The following is a 21,325-nucleotide window of genomic DNA, read 5'->3' on the forward strand; positions in this document are numbered from 1 at the left end:
GTGTTATGTGGCTTCTGGCAAATGGAGCCCTGACCACTGAGTAAACCACATCCTCTGCCAGGCATCCAGGAAGAGCAGGCCAACCATGTTAATTCCCCGGACAGGCAGATGAAGTCTGTCACCACTAAAACACAGATGCTACCACAGGGATGCAAGGTCACACACACTGAAATGACACAAAGGAACACCAACGGACACATACACCCACCCTTAGACATACTGAACAAGCATGCACACACTTTGTCACACAACACCCCCGTATTCAAGGCCCCTGTCTGTCCACCCTGGTAATAATGGTTAACAGCTGGGCATCCCATAGCTGCCTATGGGTGTCTCATAGCTCTGCTGGGTTATATAAAGACTCGTGATTGCACGTTCAGACACGCTCTGACGATCTCTGTGGAGTCATACGATCTTTCGACTCAGGGCCAAGGCCGGTGTATTCTGTTTAAGCTTATAGGACAAATATGTGGTCCAATTCCTCAGCAAAACCCAACGAATAATTGATGACTTTCATACCAAAGTTTTACCACGCATTCACTTTAATACATAGAGTTCTACTCAGGAAGACACTGGGTGGTGGTTGTCACAGGTGCAGTCCTTGAAAAGATTAAATTACATGGTCCACGTTATCAACTGTTGCTGTATTTCTGCTATGTCATCACTGTAGGATTCACTAAAATGTTTTGAATGGATCATATTCCTTTGGCACTTACAGTATGATCACCTGTTGTTTGGCCTTCTTTGTTTTAGCATCACTGCGAATGAAACATCAGCAGATATGTGATATATTTTGAATAGTTATCTCCATAATCTCTCTTTTGTTTATGTTAGATTCCTCATGTGTCACAGGCATCAACTGTACTACACATCTATTTTGAAATGTCATTCCCTGATGTGATTGTCTCTGTTTATCTCCACAGTTTCATTCTCAAGGTAGCATACATATCGCCAGATGTATTATTGATGTATAATAAGGTCGCAGGCTCAAGGATGAACCCCTACACATCGTAAAACTGCATCAAGAAGATGCCTGAAATATAAATCTCACGGATCATCCGTTTTTTGTGTTTGTCAGTGTGGCGGAGGCATCAATGGAGGGGAGATGGCAATTTTTGCCTCCAGAGCTGGGCCGAGCCCCTGCTGGCACCCAGCATGCTTTGTGTGTGCCACGTGTCAAGAGCTGCTGGTGGATCTGATCTATTTCTACCAAAATGGCAAGGTCCTCTGCGGAAGACACCACGCTGAGCTTCTCAAACCACGATGCTCTTCTTGTGATGAGGTAAGACCCAGTAATAGTAGCAGTACCCACGATCCCTTGTGTTTTACATCGAACCATGGCAATGTGGTTCAAGTCCATGGAGTTCAACAGAACTAACAGTGGTATGCGTGTTTCCCATTAGATCATATTTTCGGATGAGTGCACTGAAGCAGAAGGTCGTCACTGGCACATGAAGCACTTTGCCTGTTTCGAGTGTGAGACAATGCTAGGGGGACAGCGCTACATCATGAAAGATGGACGGCCCTACTGTTGTGGCTGCTTTGAGTCACTGTATGCAGAGTACTGCGAGGCCTGTGGTGAAAACATTGGTGAGTTACTAGAAATTTCTTTACTTTGTTGATTTGTTTCTAATTGTCCACCTTTTGGGATAGGAATAAAGAACAAAACCTTTTTATCTGCCAATTTATTTCTTTGAATGCATATGTAGAAGTACTATACCTAATGCTATGCTCCTTTTCTTTTTATCCCAAAATCCCTTAGGTGTTGACCATGCCCAGATGACCTATGAAGGTGTACACTGGCATGCTACAGACCAGTGCTTCTGTTGTGCCCAGTGCAAGACATCCTTGCTGGGATGTCCCTTCCTGCCAAAGCAGGGTCACATCTATTGCTCAAAGGCCTGCAGCCAGGGGGAAGATATTCATGCCTCCGACTCGTCTGATTCTGCCTTCCAGTCTGCCCGATCACGTGAGTCACGGCGTAGTGTCCGCATGGGGAAGAGCAGCAGGCCTGGTGAACAGTGGAGACAGTCACAGCTGTTTAACCCCCCTGCCACCGTCCCCTCGTTTGAGTATAAGTTTGGGGATGGACAGGGTGATGGAGATGCTGATTGCGACATTGGTATTGTAGGGCGCAAGCTGGCTCGTCTAGGTCTGGAGGAGGAGAGGTTCTGGAGGGACCGGGAGGAGCAGGATGGCGGAGGAGAGGAGGATCCAGAGGAGTGGGCCCAGCATGAGGACTATATGACTCAGCTCCTGCTCAAGTTTGGTGACCGCGGGATGTTACACCAACTTCAGCAGCCATCCCTAAAATCTCCCAGCCCTAGCAGTGACAGAAACAGGCTAATAAGTGTCTCTGACCCCTGGCTAAAGCCTGATACTACATCAATGGGGGTTACCGCCTCCTCCCCAACTCCTGCCAGTCCCACCCAGAGCCAGACTTCCAATCAATCCCTAGCCAACAGCCTTAGCCCTGGACTGATGAGCAAGAAGCACCTACCTGAAATGTACTGGGCCCAGTCACAGGACGGATTGGGAGACTCGGCCTATGGGAGTCATCCTGGTCCTGCCAGTGCCAGAAAGATCCAAGAGCTGGAATTGGACCAGGATCAGGACCAATCTGGAACAGGAAGACAGGCCTTCTGGCCAGACTCCAGGCAATGGTATGATGACTCCCTCGAGTGTATCGCTGATGAGCTGAGGAAAGTCGAGCAGGGTGCTGGAGACTCCATGGACTCCTTGGCCCTCTCAAACATCACCGGTAAGAAGGCTGCTGGTTGCATGTATTCAGTGGAAAAATCTGCTTTCTTTTTATGTCGAACAGCTGTTCAAAATGTGTCTCTCCTTCTCGCTCTTTTTAGGTGCATCAGTGGATGGAGATGGCAGGGATAGACCTATAGTCTACACCCTTGCCATGCAGGATCCCTCGTTGGCAGATGACTGTGAGAAGATGAGCAACATGGGAACCTTCAATTCGTCTCATCTTCACCACAGTGCCAACTCACTCAACCTTAACATGGAGAAGGGAGACGAGGAGGAGGTAGCATTGGCAATGAGGGGAGGCACACCAGGAGGACTTCTGACATTGTCCCCACATTCGGAAGGCCTTCCTCCCTCCTTTGTCCATGCCCCAGCTCTGAGGAGGAGCAAGTCCCAGTCCAGGCCTCCTCAGATGGTCAAGTTCTCAGAAGACACTGTGGACAATGGATATAATGATGGGTTTGATGTAAATATTAGAAAGCATCCCATGAGTGAGAAGCCACAGCGGAGGGTGTACTGCCCAGATGAGATGGGCCGAGAAAGAAGCCGCCCAACGAGCCACCACGGGCGCAGCAGGCAGCACCACCACCGGCAAGGCCGGCACCACAGGAGCCGCAAAACCCGCTCAGATAACAACCTTCACATGGTGCCATTGGAGAAAGCACAGAGGCTGTATGAGCCCCAGCAGCAGGGTCTGGTAAACCCACCTTGTGGTGCCATGCTCCTACAGCATCCTGCACACAGGCTGCCCATGGCCTACTCCCAAACCCGATCTGACTATATGCCTAAGGGCTCAGCTCAAGGAGACCCACGGGTTGAGCATTTCATGGGTCTCTACAGAGATGAGGATGAGTGTTGCTCTACTTGCTCCTCCTCATCATCGGACTCAGAGGAGGAGGGCTATTTCCTGGGCCAGCCAATCCCTCAGCCTCGAGCGGCTTCCCGCTACTATGCTGAGGACTACCCAACAAGGGTTACAGCCCTCTCCTCCCAGAGCCATGGCTCACAGACTGGTCGCAGAAAGAGCCACCGCTCCAAAAACTGTATCATCTCTTAACAGCTCAGAGTGTATTTACATTATAATCTGCACTACACTAAGCAATAAAGTCAGATTTTCTTATCATGTGGTTTTCACAGATCAAATCTGGGTTTAGAAAAGCAGTTTAAAACTAAAAGAAGGTGCTGGGCCAAATGTTAAGATGCATATCATATTTTAAGCCCAAATCCACTGAAAGAAGAAATCAATTCAAACTGGTAAGACAGCAAAGGAAAGACTGGATCTGTGTACCATATTGTCAGAAAATCTGTTTTTTGTGTATGTGCAAATTTGGCCTAGATACTGGGTCTTATTGAATTTTAGCACTAATATGATGCATGGACTGGTAAATTTGGAAGCCTTTCTTTAGACAGTGCAGAGCAAAAATATGCAGAGTTGGCAGAGTGGTGACATTAAACGTTTTCTTTCATTTCAGCATTTGCTAAGTTTAAAAAAAAAATGTTTTATGTTCAGTTAAAAGTTTTGCAGCAATAGCTTTGTGTGCATTAAAATGGAAACACATTGTACACAGAGGTTGATAAAGTAGAAAATAGAAATGAACCAAATAATTATTTAATGCATAATAGTACAAAATGATGATGTATATACTAAGTTAAGATTTTAATACTGGTATTTTTATATCTGTTGTTTCTTTTGAAGTGTAGGATATAAAAAATAGCAGTTGTAACGGTAAACAAACATACCTCGTTAAGATTTTAAGAGAAACAACAAAGAAGGTGTCACTTCATAAACTGTGTTCTTCACAGTAAAGTGCCATGTTACGCCAACAATGTCTATTATAACATATATTCCACAATGCTCACTAATGGTGTACAAAATATAAAACAAATGGCAGTTAACACCTGCATTTTCCATATTCAGCTGAACTGTTCACTACCCTTGCTCTGACATAACCAGCTAAATGCTTTGTGATGTAAAGGCGCTTGAAATAAATATTTTTCTCCTCTCAAAGCTTCAGGAATTATTGTTCTTTTATCAAATGTTTGACATATATTAATTTTCAAATAACATTTTTTCTCCCATGAAGTGGTGTTTTTACAGTGGGATGCATCAAAGAGTTCGTAGTGTGGCATTCTTTAAAAAACCTGGGAATTGTCTAAACTTCGACATATACTTGATGATATGTAACATGTGATGATGATTTGTATACTGATTTGTTTCTATACAAACCCTGCTAAGTCATACTACAATACCAAAATGTGTCTCTCTCAGGGAGACGTACAATGAAACTCTTTAATACGTTTAATAATGCCAGTAAACTGATCCTCAAAATATCTTAGATTAAGTCTATGATGGGGTATTTATATAACTTGGGTTAATAGATCACAATAAAACAAAGTTAACAGAAATCATGTTTACTACAACCTTCAGAGAGCAAAGCTTTGTCTCAATGTCATCAAAATAATCAAGCTTTGTGCAGGTTTCTCTGGGGTGGGGTGCACAAATGAGACAAAATAATGAAAAAGGAACCAAACTGGCATTTCTAGACCGTACAAATGTATACAAAAATGTAGAACTGTAAATTTAGCAGCACCACGTCATACATCTGGCTGCTACAACATAAAAATTGACATAGCTGAAAAACAACAAACAAAACATCGTCTTATCTGGCATCAATTTTCTTTTGTAAAAGTGTCATCATGCTGGAGGACTAAGTATTCTCAAAAACATATTTTCATCAAAATAGGTTAAATAATGAAACCCATATTAACCATTTCCATGGAGATGTGACACTGGTAGCTTTTTAAATAAAGAAAATGTATTATTTTTTGACATTTGAAAGAAAAACAACATAATATTTAATAATTAACATATTTCAACAACTTGAAGGTATAAATGGTCTGTTCGAAAACTAACACTGTTCATCCCCACATATAATGCAACAATGCATCCTCTCCACGTCGAGTTGCTCTTCAGGTAGCTGTGCTGTAGAATAAGTCCAGCAATCCAAAATGTATCCGAGATAAAGTTCAGCAGTCCATCCTAGCATGCTTAGTCTCATATAGAGCAGATCAGGCCAATGTGTCAGTAAGACGAGCTGTGATTGACTCCCGTCTTTGAAAGTTTATGACCCGTCAGGGCTGTAGACGGGGTGGTCGAGTCACAGACGGAAGGTTCTGGCTGCCGGACCGCCTCATCCAGCTCGCTGATGAAGTGTTTGAGGTCCTCCAGGCAACGTTCGCGGATCTCCCCGAGGTTCTCCCTGAGGGGAACCTGCAGCTGCTTCTCCAGGTTGGGGTCTTTAGCCACCAGCATCTTTACCACCATACCAAATGTCTCGCAGTCCTGACGGTACACCTGGAAGTGGACAGGAACATGGGTAAATAAAGCATAGAGGCTAAACATGCACAAAACTAGCAAAAGATGAAAACTTTACTTTCACTACACTTTGGAAACACAGTCACACCCATATTTGAGACTGGCAAGTGTCAAAAGCCAGAGGTCAAAACCTATGAGAAAAGCTCTTAATGGAGGAGATGAAAAGTTGTTTCCTTCCTGCTCTACCTGGCGCCTAGGTGTAAATATTCCAGTGTCATTGAGTCCGAGCTGATCATTCTGGTGTTAACACACATCGTGTAGTGTCAAAAGATAAACACTTCTCCTCTAGAGTTTAATAAGGGCCCTTTATACAGGACAGGGTAGCCCAAGAAGCAATAAAACCCTGCTTTAGTGGTGGCTCAGAGGCCTGTAACAGGTGTTAGAGGGACAATGAGGAAGAGATGCTGGTATCTTGTTCGGGAGCTGCTATTTCACACTGAGCCTCAAATGTCTCATAAAACAATGGAGGGAGCCCACTGCTGCCACATAAACTGGTTTGATTTACAAAATACCAAAACAGAGATTTGTTTCCAACTCACGATCCTTCACTTGCGCCGACAATGAAATTCCAGAGGGGGGAAATATCAGTCACCTAAGCTGGTGGTAAAATGTCAGTCTCCATTTTCTTAAATCTCAAGACGTGCTGTGGATCGATTCCCACACAGAGACAAATCCAGCACCTCAATCCTTTCTCCCCAGAATATGGCTTCAACAGCATGCACCAATGTACACATTACAGCAACACCTCATGTCATTACGTGAGTTCAGGTGCGGGGGTTTAAGGAGGCATTGAGTGAGACAAAACAACCCTTGAAAGCCAAAAAAGCAGCTTGATTAATTTGCTATTATCTCAACTAATCAATTAATCATTCTGTCTATAAAATGTCAAGAGCAAAAATGTCCATCACCAGTTCCAAGAGACGAAGTTGACAGCGTCAAATGACTTAATTTGTCAAACCAGTGATCCAAAATCCAAAAGTCATTCAGTTTATTATCATAGAAAAGAATGTATGGCTTTTATGATTTAAAAATTACTTGAACTATGGTTAAGTTTCTGCATATTTACGATCAGTTAACCGATGGGTCGTTTCAGCTCAAAAAAGAATCATATTATGTTTTTAACCAAGTTGAAGTGAATGAACCCACCCGCACTGCTACTTATTAAGTTGTGCTGCAGGCAGACACAAGGGCACTTCCAATGACAAGGGTAGTGTGCGGAAATGTGTGTTTATACGTGTGCCTGTGCGTGCGTGCGGGCGTGTGTGTGTGTGTGTGTGTGTGTGTGTGTGTGTGTGTGTGTGTGTGTGTGTGTGTGTGTGTGTGTGTGTGTAAAATTAGGCCAGGCAAGGGTGAGTTTCAGTCATTCACCGGATACCAACAGTGGCTTCTGTGCCGCAGGGAGTTCGAACTCACTGGCTTATTTATAGCTTTTCACAATGTTCCTTGAACAGAGAGCGTGGCCAGAGCGGAGGAGAGATCACAAATAAAGATCTGCTGTCAAACAGAGTTAATGTACTCGCGACAACAGATGGCCAGAATCTGCATTAAACTAAAATATTTCCACTGTTGTATAAAAGCTACAAGGCGTGTCTGCAAATAGTTGATAGTTCTTGAGTTGATCAGAAATTAAAAGAGACAGTCCTTTGTGACAGAAATGTATTTCTGGATATCACGTGGTCAACAAAAACAGTCTGATATTACCAACCATGAGTTCTCCCTCTTAAGGTGACCTGAATCCACCAATGGGATGAATCAATTTACAGGAAATGTATGCTAACATAAGGATACAAACAGTTTCAGGAAAGAGTGCCTACGTAAACCAAACACACCGTCTCCCCTGGGCGTTTCTATTGTACATTCCTCATGTACAATAAACAACAGTCAGACTGCACAAAAACAAACCTGTGATAGCAACTCACTCTACAGCACTGACTTCAGTAACAATGCTTTGTCCTTTTAATCTTTTATCAAAGTCCTATGGTCTCATTCAACAGCTGATAACTGATGACAGAGAATTTATTCAATATATATATCTATCAACTTGTCTGAGGAAGTATCCAGTCAAGTGTGTTGACAACGACTTCTATGAATACGGGGAAAGTTGCTCCTAGATAACAATGTGCTGAAAGTGTACTTCCTGTATTCAAAAACGCACTTCCTGAAATCCCTCCCTTGCTATCCAATCAGGAAGGAAAGGACCAGTTCTTGACTTTGGGGTGGGGGTCGACCCAGAACAGTCTCTGAAAAACTAATTTAAATTTAATTTTCTACAGCCAGTTAAAAACAGGATTACGAGTGAGTGTGTGAGCCTGGCTTCAGAAAACAACAAGAATGAAAGATCTGGGGCCCCAGTCCAGTTCTGCCATCTTTATACCCAAGAAAAAAAACAACACAGTGAGGCTGGAACTGTCTGGCTGTCTATCTTGTAGCCAAATATATTTAGATTCCCAAACAAATGAAATAAAACTCCCTTTGTATCACAGCCTGGACTGCGAGGAGTAAAACATAATACCCTTTATTGCCTCTCATGCCTTGTCACTCACTATAACCAGTTAGTCTGTACTGCAGCCAAAGTCAACTCTGACAATGAGAACGGGTTCAGGTCAAATTTCAGCAGACCAATTTCACTTAGCTACACAAACACGCACTGAGGCGCTGGTAAAACGCTGCCCAGCACGATGCCTGGCCGACGACAGAAAGGTTCGGCTCGTGATCTGTGAAAAGTGCAGAGACAGTTGGTGAGCTTTTGAGGAGCTACCGGACCGGAGTGTGTTTGCGACCCTGTGTGTAGAGGAGAGATGGCTAGACCAGATTGGGTGCAGAAAGCCAAACATCTGGCTGACACTTGTCAAGTGGATAAAACACGAGCGCCTGCTGCGACAGAAGCACTGCTGCAACTTGATGTGAAAGTGACTTTGTTGTTTCAGACTGAAAAAGAAAAGTCTAGCCTGAGAGTGTTTAGCTGTGTGTTCTGGGCATGGGTTAATGAATGGGAAATGAATACCAGCCATCAGACAAGTGCTTATACATTTTCCAGTGGCTGGCATGTTAAAACAATTCAAAAGGTTTTAAAGTGTTTACCAACAAACAACAAGACAGACTTTAGATGCTTCTTTCTATTTCCATCCATCTTTCCTTTTTTTCCCCCAAGCAGAATTTTAGATTTGATTACTAAACGTCTATTTCTACCCTGGATGTGTGGATGTGACAGAAACGAGGCTGACTGAACCTAACAATCGTGACTAATCAAGCCAGCCTTTCATGGCGGACAGAGTGAAGACTGCCAAGTCACAAGCAACCCTCATGCGAGTGGTGATGTGGATATCACAAAAGCCGAAGAAAGGGACAAGAGGGGGGGAAAAAAAACCTGGAATTGTTAGTAGAAGCAGATGATTATTTAAGAAGAACCTGAAACTTTATTCCCTGGAATACACTGTTCTCCCTCTTTTTTTCATTTTTTAACTGTTAAACTCTTTCCAGACCTTAATTTCATGACTATATTTGAAGATTATAGCAGCGGAGCATGAGTTATACAGACAACGGAAAGATGACATAGTTGACGAGGCCGTAATAAAATACCTAAAGGTAATTCTTGACATGGGTTTTGATAATCAACATTCAAAGCTTCATGATACCTGACAATAAGAAGTATAGCTCACACAATAGAGCTCAAAATAGACGCAAGGAGACACAGATGGAGACAGACTATAAAACAGGAGAAGCTGCAGTGTCAGCAACAGTCTTATAACAGCCTATAGGCTCTGTGGCGCAGCTATATGTGAGAGCGCAGTGCTGGCTCAGGGTTTTTTTTTTTTTTTGTTTTTTTTTTTAAATAATGGTACCAGTAAAGCAGCGGTAGTGCTCACTGGTGCAGGAATGGCCTTCATTAGATAACTGAGCAGAGCTGGATTCTCGAGCCCGGGGTGCTCAGCTCTGTTAAGTGGTCCGCCTCCCGATTTATTGTATGCACAAACCAATACCAGGTCTAAGCTGCACTCGTGTTTCTGCTTTCGTTTATATGTTCGTGCACCGTGTACATTATCCTGGTGTTTCCAAACCCCAGCGTGTGGGCTTATATGTGTGTGTGTGTGTGTGTGTGTGTGTGTGTGTGTGTGTGTGTGTGTGTGTGTACTTGTAAAGATGAGTCAGGGTTGTGATGTTTGAGCCATGTGGGATACTAAGCTGGTGTAGGCTATAATGAGCAGTTATGCCAGTCAGGATGGGAGATGAACAAGAGCCACCAGAAAAATGGCGATAAATCTGGCAACCAGCTACTCTGGCAGATAATTACCCATCACTTAAATGCTGTTCTGAAAGTGATATCTGGTTGGCAACAGTGAGTCAATTTTTAGGATGTACCCACCACTGTGACTGGTGGACAGAAAAGTTAATTTCCTGCCTTGTTAGGAACATAATAGGTGGCTGTTCCAGTAATGCCTATCCAGTAAAATAACCCATGTGTGTGAGTCAGAGAAGTCAGGGCCACCATATGCATGGGAACGCTTGCCAAGGGTAGAGTACGCGTCACACATGCACCAAGTTGACATTTATAGAAAAGTCTTACAAATTACCGACTTGTAATGAGGATTGTAAATGCAGCAATTTTCCACAAGGGGCAACTGAGAGCCACTGACACAAAATGTTCATATTACATATATTTCCCTGTGCTACACAAATACCAACTAAGAACTCTAGGTACAGTATATTACCAGTATATTAACAGTGATGTGTATCAAATCTAAAAACTAGTTGTGTTGGCTGAGGTTAAAAAACTATATAGTTAAAAAGGTCAGTTAAATGTGGATTTAAGATGTCAGAGTTTGGAAGAGTTTGAGAGGTACCTTCTCTATCTCCTGAGCTTTGGCTGCGATGGCCAGGGCTCGTCGCTCTTCCAAGTTGTCTGTAGATGACTTTTGGCTCTCCTCCACGGCAGGAGCCACCAGTGGCTCCTCTTTTTCCCCTTCTGGCGGATGGTTCTCCTCCTAAAAAGGGAGTCGAGAGAAAGGAGTGAGTTCCTGCTCTCAGGAAAACTGAGCAAAACGGTTATTTTAAAGTGACACGATAACTGTCACAGCATGAGAGAAATGAAAGCAGGTTTTAAACCAAGAAATGTATGGCAGATAACCACAGACGTGGCAATTATAAAAACATCAATATTATAAAAAGCATACTACTACTGCCAAGATGACTGAAATGACACAGTGCTAACAATTACATGTTACAGAGAATGGGAAAGGACGGGAAAGGATGTAGGTCAGCAACTTATAGCTCAATCGCAGATATTCAGCACAGCGCTCCGACCTGACCTACTGTCTGTTTAACTTTGCAGGAAAGATGTGGCTGATGAGGCGTGCCACAGGATGAAGCTAGAAGATACACAGTAGCCTCTAGAGCTGAAAAGCCAGAGTTTACTATGTTGGTGCTGTGGACTTCTAGTCAGATCTACAACTAGTAAAGAATTAGGGATTTACAGCACTAAGACAGCAGATAGGATTACAAAGCTGTGTATCATATAACATTCCTCCCAACAAATGTGGCTCTCCATAATGTCCACATTACCTAAAGTATGACTAAAACCTGGCTTAACATTACATTTTGCAATGAAAAATGAAAATGACATTTCAGCTGTTTTTATATCTTGAGAATAAGAAATCTGGCCAGACAGGCCATGATGGGCCATCTAATGGGTAGACTGGAAACTCTAGTGCCCATAAGTATTACTGTGAAAGCCAAAAGAAAGAGCAAAGGGGAGAAATAAGGCCAACTTGGATCACCGCTCAATTTCTTTTGCTCATTTCCTGATACTATTAGAGTTTGAAGGCCAGGGAGCAGAACTGCCCAGCCATGACTAAAGTCCACTCATACATTAAGGGAAACAGGCCAGGGACTAAGTCATATTAAATCTCGAGATGACTGAGGGAAGAAATTACGGGAGATGGTACATCACAAAGCCGAGTGTGGTCTAAAATAAAAAGCACAACTCATAAAGCATCATCCAATTATTCCTCCTTCCAATTCTCTCCCTGAAGCCATGCTTGGAAGAAGTCCAGTGTGTACGCTTGTGCACATGTGAAAGATCGTGTTTGTCAGTCCTCAGCCTCCTTAGCCTCAGTGAAGAAAAAGAAAAATCCCTGTCGGAGCCTTTCACTTCAACTTCACACTGGGCACAGCCCAACCTGGAAGGGATGTTACACTATCAATACAAAGCTTGGCAGACAGATTCTGTGCAAACTGGACTGAAATGAAAAGTCATCCGTCGGGAGGTCTGGGTAATCTCTTTTCAATGTAATACTAAAAATGAATTTAAAGAAAGGTTATTAGAGCTAAAGTATTTTTCCTCTTATGTTTTGGTGAGAAAAAAAGCCTGCTTGGTCTGGTGAACCATGAACTGACCTCTACAGTTAGCACTGCTTCAGATTCCTAATAACTGTGTTTTAACAGATTGTTTGTTGTTTGGTGGTGATCTCAGCAATTATCTTGGTTGGTAAAATGTTATCATATTGTAACTGACAGGGATTTGATGCCTTGTGTTGCCAGGTGACCTTTTCAGTTTAAAAAGAACATGCTCTCTACCCACTAGGCCACCATGGCTAGCTCTTTAGGTCCCCTCTTTGGTCTCCTCTGTCTGGCTCCAGAAAGCCTGAGTGTGTGTTTGTTGAATCCCCACAGCAGGCAGCGGCTGGGGCCATAAGTGCAAGCTTTACTGGGGGGCACAGTGCAGGCCTTTCATCTTGGCCAAGGTTACGGGTCTGTGCCCCCAGAACAGAAAACAACAATGCACCACAGGCTAGATCAAACACAGCAAAAAGCAGCAGTGTGTATGTGTGTGTGTGTGTGTGTGTGTGGAGGGGTGGGGCACTTAGTAAAACTTTCATCACAGCAGTTGATTGGGCAGTGGTGGGTGGTTCCTAAAAAAAATGCACGAGGAGGAGACGAAAGGACTATGTTTCTGTGTTCTATCTTGTAATTTCTGACATATAAAGCAAGTGCATGGGTTTTCAAAAGATATTCAAGTGTCCATCATGCCAGTCAAAAGGACCATCCAGTAAAAAATGGCAACATATAAATGACCTCCGGCATGTTCTGAAAGACAACTAAGGGCTGCTAATGAGAAAAATAAGAGACTGGACATTAAAGCAGCATTCAAAGATAGTTTTATAAGTTTTTGGTCAAAGTGAATTTCTGCACATCATGAGAGTGTTAGGCTGTTTGCGTGAAATGTCATTGACGCAGGACAATTAGAGCAGCAACATACAGAAGCAGTGGAGTTGAGAAAAAAAGGGTTCAAGACTTTTTTCAGACTAGCCGGCAAACTGCAAGCCTTAATTTTATGCCATTTTAGCAGACGTTAAATGTAATTAAACCCCAATTTAATGGATATATTTGATTTTGTCAATGCACTGTATTTTCCATCACCCGATCAACTCTGTAACTATACAACATTGAGTTGTCCCATGATGTGAACGCTCATAAGACACGCTGGTTGTTGATCGGTCATCAAAGTTTTTCCTGTGCAAGAACAAGACCACTGACCTGCTACATCTGCTATACACTCACAAATACCAAACACAGTCAGTCATACTCTTCAACAGAAAAAGGAAACGATTGTTCATTGTAAAAAAAAAAATGAGTTCCACGGGGACTTTTCCTGGCTTTGTGGCTAAGATCCTGTGATAAAGCTATGACTTGGGCTACTGAGTTAGCCTCTTCACTCCTGGGTGGCCACAGCCAGACGCACTGCGCCTAATCACATCTGATTCTATTTACACTCCTCTGCATAGTTGGAGATGGATGATATCAGTAAAAACAAGCAATTATCTCCAAAACAGGCCGGAGAGATCTACATTCAATACTTACTCAAAACAGTTTAAAAAGTATTTTTTAAAAACATGAGCACTTTAAGGAAGCACGGCTCGTACTTTCGTCGACACTTGAGCCCTTTTCTCTACACCATTACAAGTTCTCATGATTGAAGTCTGCTTACAACACAGGTAAACAACACAGGCCTGATGGCTTTTATGCTCTGCGTGAGGGCCACTTTAAAACCCATTAACGTACTTCAATGGGACTAAACACTTATTAGAGGGATGGAATTTAACAAGTTCCAGATGCATCCTGCTGTACAGTGACAATGGTGGAGCACACGATATATATAATAAATAGAGTCCACAGTACATTCGGGACTGAACTGCTGTATTTATAAATTTATAAGTTATTTTTCTTTCAAATAACATTTAAGCACAAATGCACACCAGTGCTGCAGTTCAGCACTTATCATTATGGAGATATTCATTTTCTTTTTTTCATCTACTTGAGCTCACCTTGTTTGAGGTTGCACTGTGTGGGGAGCCTTCTCTTGACAGGCCAGGGATTTTGTCTGGAGATATAAGAAAGGGACAAAGACACAGTGAGACTTGATTGAGGGGCAACGTAACATGGTTTGGAATTAGAAAATGATAAACTAGAGAATGAGGAAAAACAGCGGGAAGCAGAAATTCAATGGAAAAAGTACAATTAGTATGTGTAGAAACTAAGTATGTATGTGCTTAAGGTAATCAGGGCTCTGTAAAAGGTATTGGTGTTTGGTTCCAGGATCCAGACAGGTACCTAGGCTAGAACATTTGGAACAATCAAGAAACAGATGGTTCACAATCGTGCTCCAAACTCCAGTGGGTGGATTCACTGTAAAAGTACATTCCTCTCTTGTACATATTCCCATTCACTGATCAGGCGCCATTTGTTCTTCTACCAACTTTCCTCCAGCACCCGAGTCTTTGTAGCTGACCAACCAACAAACATGAACTCTGAGGACCTCGCTACGAAACAAAAAGCACCCCAACGTGGAAGCTTTGGCTTCAGGAATATCCATCAGACATCCTATACCCTTTCCCTCTTCTTCCACACACGACCTGGTGGCATTTTTATGAGGCCTGAAAAAGTGGCAGACAGAGCGGGGAGGAAGGCTGGCTGCTGGACACATTAGAAACGCTCTCCATCTCTATCGGGTTACCCAGACTTGGAATAGGTTAAGTTTAACGATTGTAACCTTTGTATATTTCCGAAACAAATCCTCTGCATGTCATCTCATCTTGCTTTCATTAATAACAGAGATGGCACCATGTACAGTATGATGTAGGAGTAGTGCTTAAATCGTCCATTTCCTCAGCAAACAAGATCTTAAAGTTGTAAACCACTGCCAAACTGCATTTGATGCAACTTTTCTATCTATACTGAACTGTACTTACCAGTCATCTTGCTCTGAGAATGAGTCTCTTCATACCCTGTAGGAAGACCAAACCGAAGGTCACTAGCTGTGTACATAATAACTAGGCCTTCTTATCTTTCAGCAACCTAACAAGCACACTCACTGCCCTGATTCTGATACATGATGGTATGTTCTGCTTTCAAGAGGTTACAATCATGTGTTTGAAATGTAGCAACATTACTTGGTCACATAAGCATGATGACCACTTGTCATTCTGAGGTCCACAGAGTTCATTTCATGAGTAAAAAAGCACAAATCAAAATGGAAATAAAAAAAATTATAAAAAAGAGAGATGGCCAGCACTGGAGATGGTAGCAAACCTAAATAACACTGTACTACTTGTGGAAACCGGGAGCTCGGGAGGTTGAGATCGACATACAACATGCAGTAAACAAGGAGATACTTTGGCACTTTTTTACAGTCCACTTGATTCAATATTTATTGTTAGTCTGCTGAGAAATTAGTTTTGTAAACCCATAAAGTCCAGTGCCAATCAATAAATATATATCTGACGGGCATTAGAAAAGCATAGCTTTGATAAACTGTAAAAGCCACTGTTTCTACACATTATCCTTATCAAAACTGTTATTTCCAGAGCAGAAGAACTGGATAAAAAAGTTTTATTCAGATTGATGCTCACAGAATCATATCTGAACTGAGAATAACATGGGAAAACATAACTGAATTTAATGCATTTACAGATCAGTATAGGAACCACAGAAAGTGCTAATGTATCTCCACAACAGGTAGCAGAAATGGTTTATATAAAAAGGAACTCATTACTGCAAAGTCAACACTAGGCACTAACTAAGAAACAAAAGTCATAATGCAACTTAATTCAGACCTGGGTGAAAGAATTTCAGTGTCAAATAGGACACGCAAGTTTGTTGTGGTTGGAATTATTTAAAACAATCATAATTATAATAAATTGGATTATTTAGGTTATATTGTACACATTTTATTATATTCTATACGTTTAAACTTGATTTTCGTTAAACATTTCAAGTATCTACAGGCCTTTAATTAATCTCGTCCTCCATCCTTGCATCCCTCTCCCTCTTTTGGAGTAAAAAAAGCTACAACATTTTTCTGACATGACAAGGATGCAAGGAGATGTGTGAGGAACTACAAATCAGCTTATTGTCAGTCACCCAAGTCCAAGCTTTTTTTTCTCCACATGGTTGAATGTACAGACCCAAAGTGTCATGTCCACTCTGTTGAGGAAAGAGCGCCCCCCAGAGGTGCTCAGAAACAACTGTGTGACCCTCTGGACCGTCCACACCTGAAAAGCCCGTCAGCCAGATTATCAGTCATGGATAGGAGAGTGAAACAATAGAGGAAAATGAAGAGGTCTTGAAAGTGAATGTACTTTTTGGGGGTGATGGTTCTGAATTTAAACCTTGTTCTGTAAAGAAAGGCCTGACTGATCTTTTTCAAATGCCCTTGACTGCATGTCCTTTTCATGAGTTATAGGCAATAAATGAATCATGATTAAAATTACAACTGGAGGCAGTGACTATGAATGTTACCAATCCATCTGTACATTTTAGGAAGTGCCAACTCCATAGTATTAGATTCCCCGTTGTGCCAGGATGGACACAAAGGGGTTTTCAAAGAGTTCCACGCTGCATCAGGAGAGGGGGAACTCTAAGTTCTACATACTCTTGCCTTGCTGTGATGGAAATGGCAGGCTCTTGGCTCTGTCTGGTGAGTAGCCTCTGCTGCTGACGCTGGAGCCGGAGCGACTGTGGGGGGAGCGGGCCACCTCGCGCCGCACAGGGGAACGTTCTCTGAGCGGAGGGAAAGGAGCTGCCTTTCTCCTGTAGTGGTCTCTGTCCTCCCTGGAAAAGCAGAGGGAATGTGTGGGCTGCCGTAACTTGAATAGTCCAAAGGGTTGTGTGAATGACAAATTAGCTCCTCTTCCTCATCTGACAACACTAGCTCACAAGTTACAAACCAATATCTGCCACAACTGTTTCAGAGAATCTAAACTTTCCTTGTTTTGTGCCAACATAGCACAACGCTGCCATCTAGCATTGTGAGGGTCAATGTGCAAAACTAAAAACACACAATTGTGAATACTTTGTGTAAAAACCTACAGCGACAGTGACTCAACCATATTACAGTTTGAGATATGGAGCGTGAGAGAGTGATGACCGAAAACAAGAAGAGCAACAAACAAGAGCAGAGGACTAAAACAGGGAGAATTAAAAAAGGTTGGGTGGAACAGAAAACAATGAAATTACGACATTTAAACAGAAACAAACTGCACAGCCCAACTTACATGTGTTAGACAGACGCACAACTTGAATTGAATTACTGATATGAATACCGTTTCTTACCTTATATAGACAATGAATAAATCAGTGAGGCCTAAACATATGCAGATTTTTATTCTGACCAAATAAACTAGCTGTTTTCACTAATTACACACTTCCTCTCTGCTTGACTGCAGCATGGGTGGCTGCAATGACTAAGCTGCACACACTTGGGTAATGATGGCACACGAATGCCCTATGCAGCGAGTAAGTATGCATTCACTCGTACCCTCTGTCCAGGTTGAGGATGGCTTGCACTAGTGTGTCCTCCCCGCTCTCTGGGAGTGATCTGGGCGCTGGGTAAATGCCCTGGTTTCTCACGCCATGAGGAGGTGGTGCACGGGCGCTGAGGGAATAAAAACAAATGTGTAGTCTGAAATCATTTAACGTGTCACATGACATTGACCTACAACAAAGCATGACACTAGATGCTCTGCAGTCTAAGTTGTGTTTTCTTCTTTCAATCGACCCTCAAATACTAACTCAAATATATATCATTCATTTTGGCACTGTCAAACAGCACAGGTGCAACCTGAAAACCTGATCAACGTTTTCAATAACAGAATGAAGAGCGTTTTTCCCCACCATGCAAATGCACCAGTTTTAGTGTTTACTATACTACAGCACACCTATCCAGTTCGATTAGATGCCCAACATTACAAGCAGGTAAAATAATGACTGTTAATGTCATCTGTGGTCAGTTCGCTTTGGCTTTGCCCATTAGAAAACACAAGCATACTTCTGTAGCCTTGATTTTTTGCAACCCAATCTGTAGCATAAATACGAACACTGTTCAGCAGTGAACCGTAGCTAGACTGAAGAGTTGTCTAACCCATAAAAGTGTGGAGCCAGGTGATTACCGATACCGCAAGAAATGTGAATAGGGTGAGACAGGCCAATATGGGTTAGAGCAGACCATGATTTATGATTGCTGCTGTGTAAACAAACATTTCAAACACATACTGAAAACAGAGGCCTACTCCTGCAGAAATCCCCCACTTGGACTAACCAGAGGATTAAACACAGAGGACTTGTTCACAACATTAGCGCATAGAAAAAGACCCCTGCTGTCCATGATGATAACATCCAATTTTAATGAGTGATATTACGTATCAAGAACGACTTGATAGACAAAGATTTATTTTCTGGAAAAAAAAAAGATGAGCTCCTTTATGACAAACAGAAACAATTTACCCAAACTCCAAAGGCCGTCCTGAGTGTGGGTCTTCCCTGGGTACTCTGTAAGGATAGTCCTCCTGTACAATACAGAAAAAGTCAAATAGATAAAATCCATGACCTTTGTGGCACTTTTTCTTCCTGCGATTCGATTATGTCCAAAAATAAAGAACTTCATTACAAATAATCTGTCTGAAACTACAAACAATGCAACAAGTTTTGATTTTAAAACCTCCATACATCTAAAATTGCCCCCCTACAGTTTAGGGAAATGTCAATGGGAAGTTAGTCAACCAACTAATAAAGATAAACCCATGTACAAATTACTAGAGCAAAAAAGGGAATAAAATTAAGAAATAAAAAATAAAATGGCAACAAAATCCCTCATAATGGAGTCCAAGAAGCTACTGATATGTATGCCATAATAAATGGCTACAGTGTAGCGCACGCACACTGTGTGGCTTAAACTATAGCGCCCTCAGCTGGCCAATTATGAGTGTGCATACAACGACGGTAACATGATATGCAGTTGCAATATGTCTGCAGCTGAGCAAAATGGTACATGTAATATAATGTCAAAATGTTTAAGACTCTTGGTGTCAATCATTGTAGTTATATTAGTAGTATTGTTAATTAAAGGATGTATGAAAAATGAGTGACATGGAACATAATGACAAAAATACTTTAAAATACTCTGCGTGGTTGATTAGAGTTGTTTATCAACGTTACTAAACAATTACTTTAGAAAGCGGCAGCTGCTAATATTTCTACTTTATGTGATCCTATCCTTTCTTAAACAAGCAACTTTACTAAATGTTTTTTTTTTTTTTACTTTATCTTCAGGGTTGGAAGTTCCCAATACAGTGTTGTTTGATCTCCACTGCATAAAATTGTTATTCTAGACATCTAATTTGTTCATATGTATACAATAAGCTATACAACAATGTTAAATTGTATGAAGTTTATGCTCTCACCCTTCTTGAAGGTGGAACAGCTCTGCGTTCAGCGGGAAAATGAAGGCTGTCAGCATGGTAGCCCCTCTGATCTTCATGGTAACTGCGTGGGCCTCCTCCATTCGGGAAAAAGCGCGGACCTCCTTCATATTCGTACCCGCCGCGGCTGTAGTCGTCCTCTGGCCTGCCAAAGGGGCCCCTCCTCTCCACTGCTCCAGCTGCCCGTGGGTACGGACCCTACCAGGATGGGTACATTCTATGATTTTTACATTTTCAGTTCTTAAAAATTGTTTTTGGATGAATTCTATTTTGTTAATTCCTGCTTAAAGATATCTGTCTGCAGAAATGACTCATGGCAATCTCCTTAGCAGAGGGGTGGCAAGATCATTTAAATATGTCAAACACCAAGAGAAGAATATAGACTGAGAAGTCACTTTGTACACTCACCGGTCTCTCAGTTAAAAAGCGTTCATCATACACCTCTCGTATACTCCTGTCTCTCCTGTACGTCACTGCAAAAGGCAAAGAGTGAAAGATATAGCACTGTACATACAGTACACCAATACTGTATCGGTAAATACATAATACTACAATACATAAAATGCTCCGAATATTGTCCTCATTCTTACATGTGCCACTTGTGAGATTTTGTGACATATGACCCAATTTATTAATTTCAGATCCATTTACCAGTGGTGGCATATCTCTTGTTTGGTGTTAAATGAATGCACTTTAAGTGTTATATACCAACTTACTTTTGGACTCAAAGACTTCTGTGAATCGGGGTGATGTGGAGAAAATACGATTATCAAACCTGGGAAAAGATTTATAAAAACAGTATTAAGACTACACACTTAGACTAAGTTGCCAAGCAACTGTTTTGGAGAGAGTCTTTCTAATTAAGCCCATTAAAGAAAAACAGACGTAGAGACTTTTTCAGTTATGTGGAATATAAAAAGCGCTCTATTTTGCAAAGTGCAACAACGTGTGAAACGATACGATAGGGAGCACTGTTTGATCATGAGATGTGATCCAGCAGCTGAACTGGCTGAGCTACAGCTGAATGTCCATTTGACCATCACCATATTCAACATAGCACCAGCTTGATAGCACCCAACCGACAACCACCCGACCGTCAAGTTGCAAAAATCACTACATTTTCTGTGATGGCAAATTTACTACTAGCTACTGTAGCTAGGTCCATGTAGAAAGGACAGCTTCTAGCATTGCTAATTAGCTAGCCTCCATATATGCTGCAAACATCCGCACGTTTTATTTCATCTGAGGGCATGTTTACCAATCGATACTGACACATAAAATGACAAATAAATATTTACAGCGAAATGTGTCATTTTACAGATAAACGCGTGTTTAATAACACACAGTAATGGTAATTTATTTCACGCAAATTAGCAAAACAATCTCACCTTCCTCTATCGTTTAGCTAGCTTAGCCTTTCCGTTAGCTAGCTACATAG

The 21,325-nt window shown here is 42.0% G+C and overlaps 2 protein-coding genes across 2 annotated transcripts in view; one reads left to right on the forward strand and one right to left on the reverse strand.

The window, feature by feature from the left end:
• LOC139304814 (prickle-like protein 1) overlaps positions 1-4,768 on the forward strand; it is a 28,796-nt gene extending 24,028 nt beyond the window's left edge. Inside the window, exons 5-8 of the mRNA XM_070928691.1 lie at positions 1,079-1,282; positions 1,404-1,590; positions 1,763-2,761; positions 2,862-4,768. Of these exons, the coding sequence (XP_070784792.1) occupies positions 1,079-1,282; positions 1,404-1,590; positions 1,763-2,761; positions 2,862-3,817 (2,346 nt within the window). The 3' untranslated portion in view covers positions 3,818-4,768. The remainder of the gene's footprint in view (positions 1-1,078; positions 1,283-1,403; positions 1,591-1,762; positions 2,762-2,861) is intronic.
• Positions 4,417-21,318, reverse strand: pphln1 (periphilin 1). Its single transcript, XM_070928692.1, has 12 exons — positions 21,276-21,318; positions 20,604-20,662; positions 20,290-20,360; positions 19,870-20,085; positions 18,914-18,975; positions 17,949-18,065; positions 17,064-17,242; positions 16,597-16,683; positions 15,382-15,417; positions 14,458-14,513; positions 10,978-11,118; positions 4,417-6,115 (listed from the first exon to the last, which is right to left on the reverse strand). Coding segments are annotated over exons 2-12 (1,239 nt in total). The 5' UTR covers positions 20,605-20,662; positions 21,276-21,318; the 3' UTR covers positions 4,417-5,842.
• Positions 21,319-21,325: the final 7 nt, after the last annotated feature.

The sequence above is a fragment of the Enoplosus armatus genome, chromosome 22 (genome assembly GCF_043641665.1).
Source record: "Enoplosus armatus isolate fEnoArm2 chromosome 22, fEnoArm2.hap1, whole genome shotgun sequence".
Taxonomy (NCBI): Eukaryota; Metazoa; Chordata; class Actinopteri; order Centrarchiformes; family Enoplosidae; genus Enoplosus; species Enoplosus armatus.

Bases quoted from the DNA above. Each gene is read 5' to 3' on its own strand.
- pphln1 (XM_070928692.1), bottom strand. The intron at 18,976-19,869 runs GTGAGAGCATAA...TGTATTGTACAG, and splicing joins CTGTTCCACCTTCAAGAAGG to GAGGACTATCCTTACAGAGT. The intron at 6,116-10,977 runs GTACCTCTCAAA...GTCCACTTCCAG, and splicing joins AAGCTCAGGAGATAGAGAAG to GTGTACCGTCAGGACTGCGA.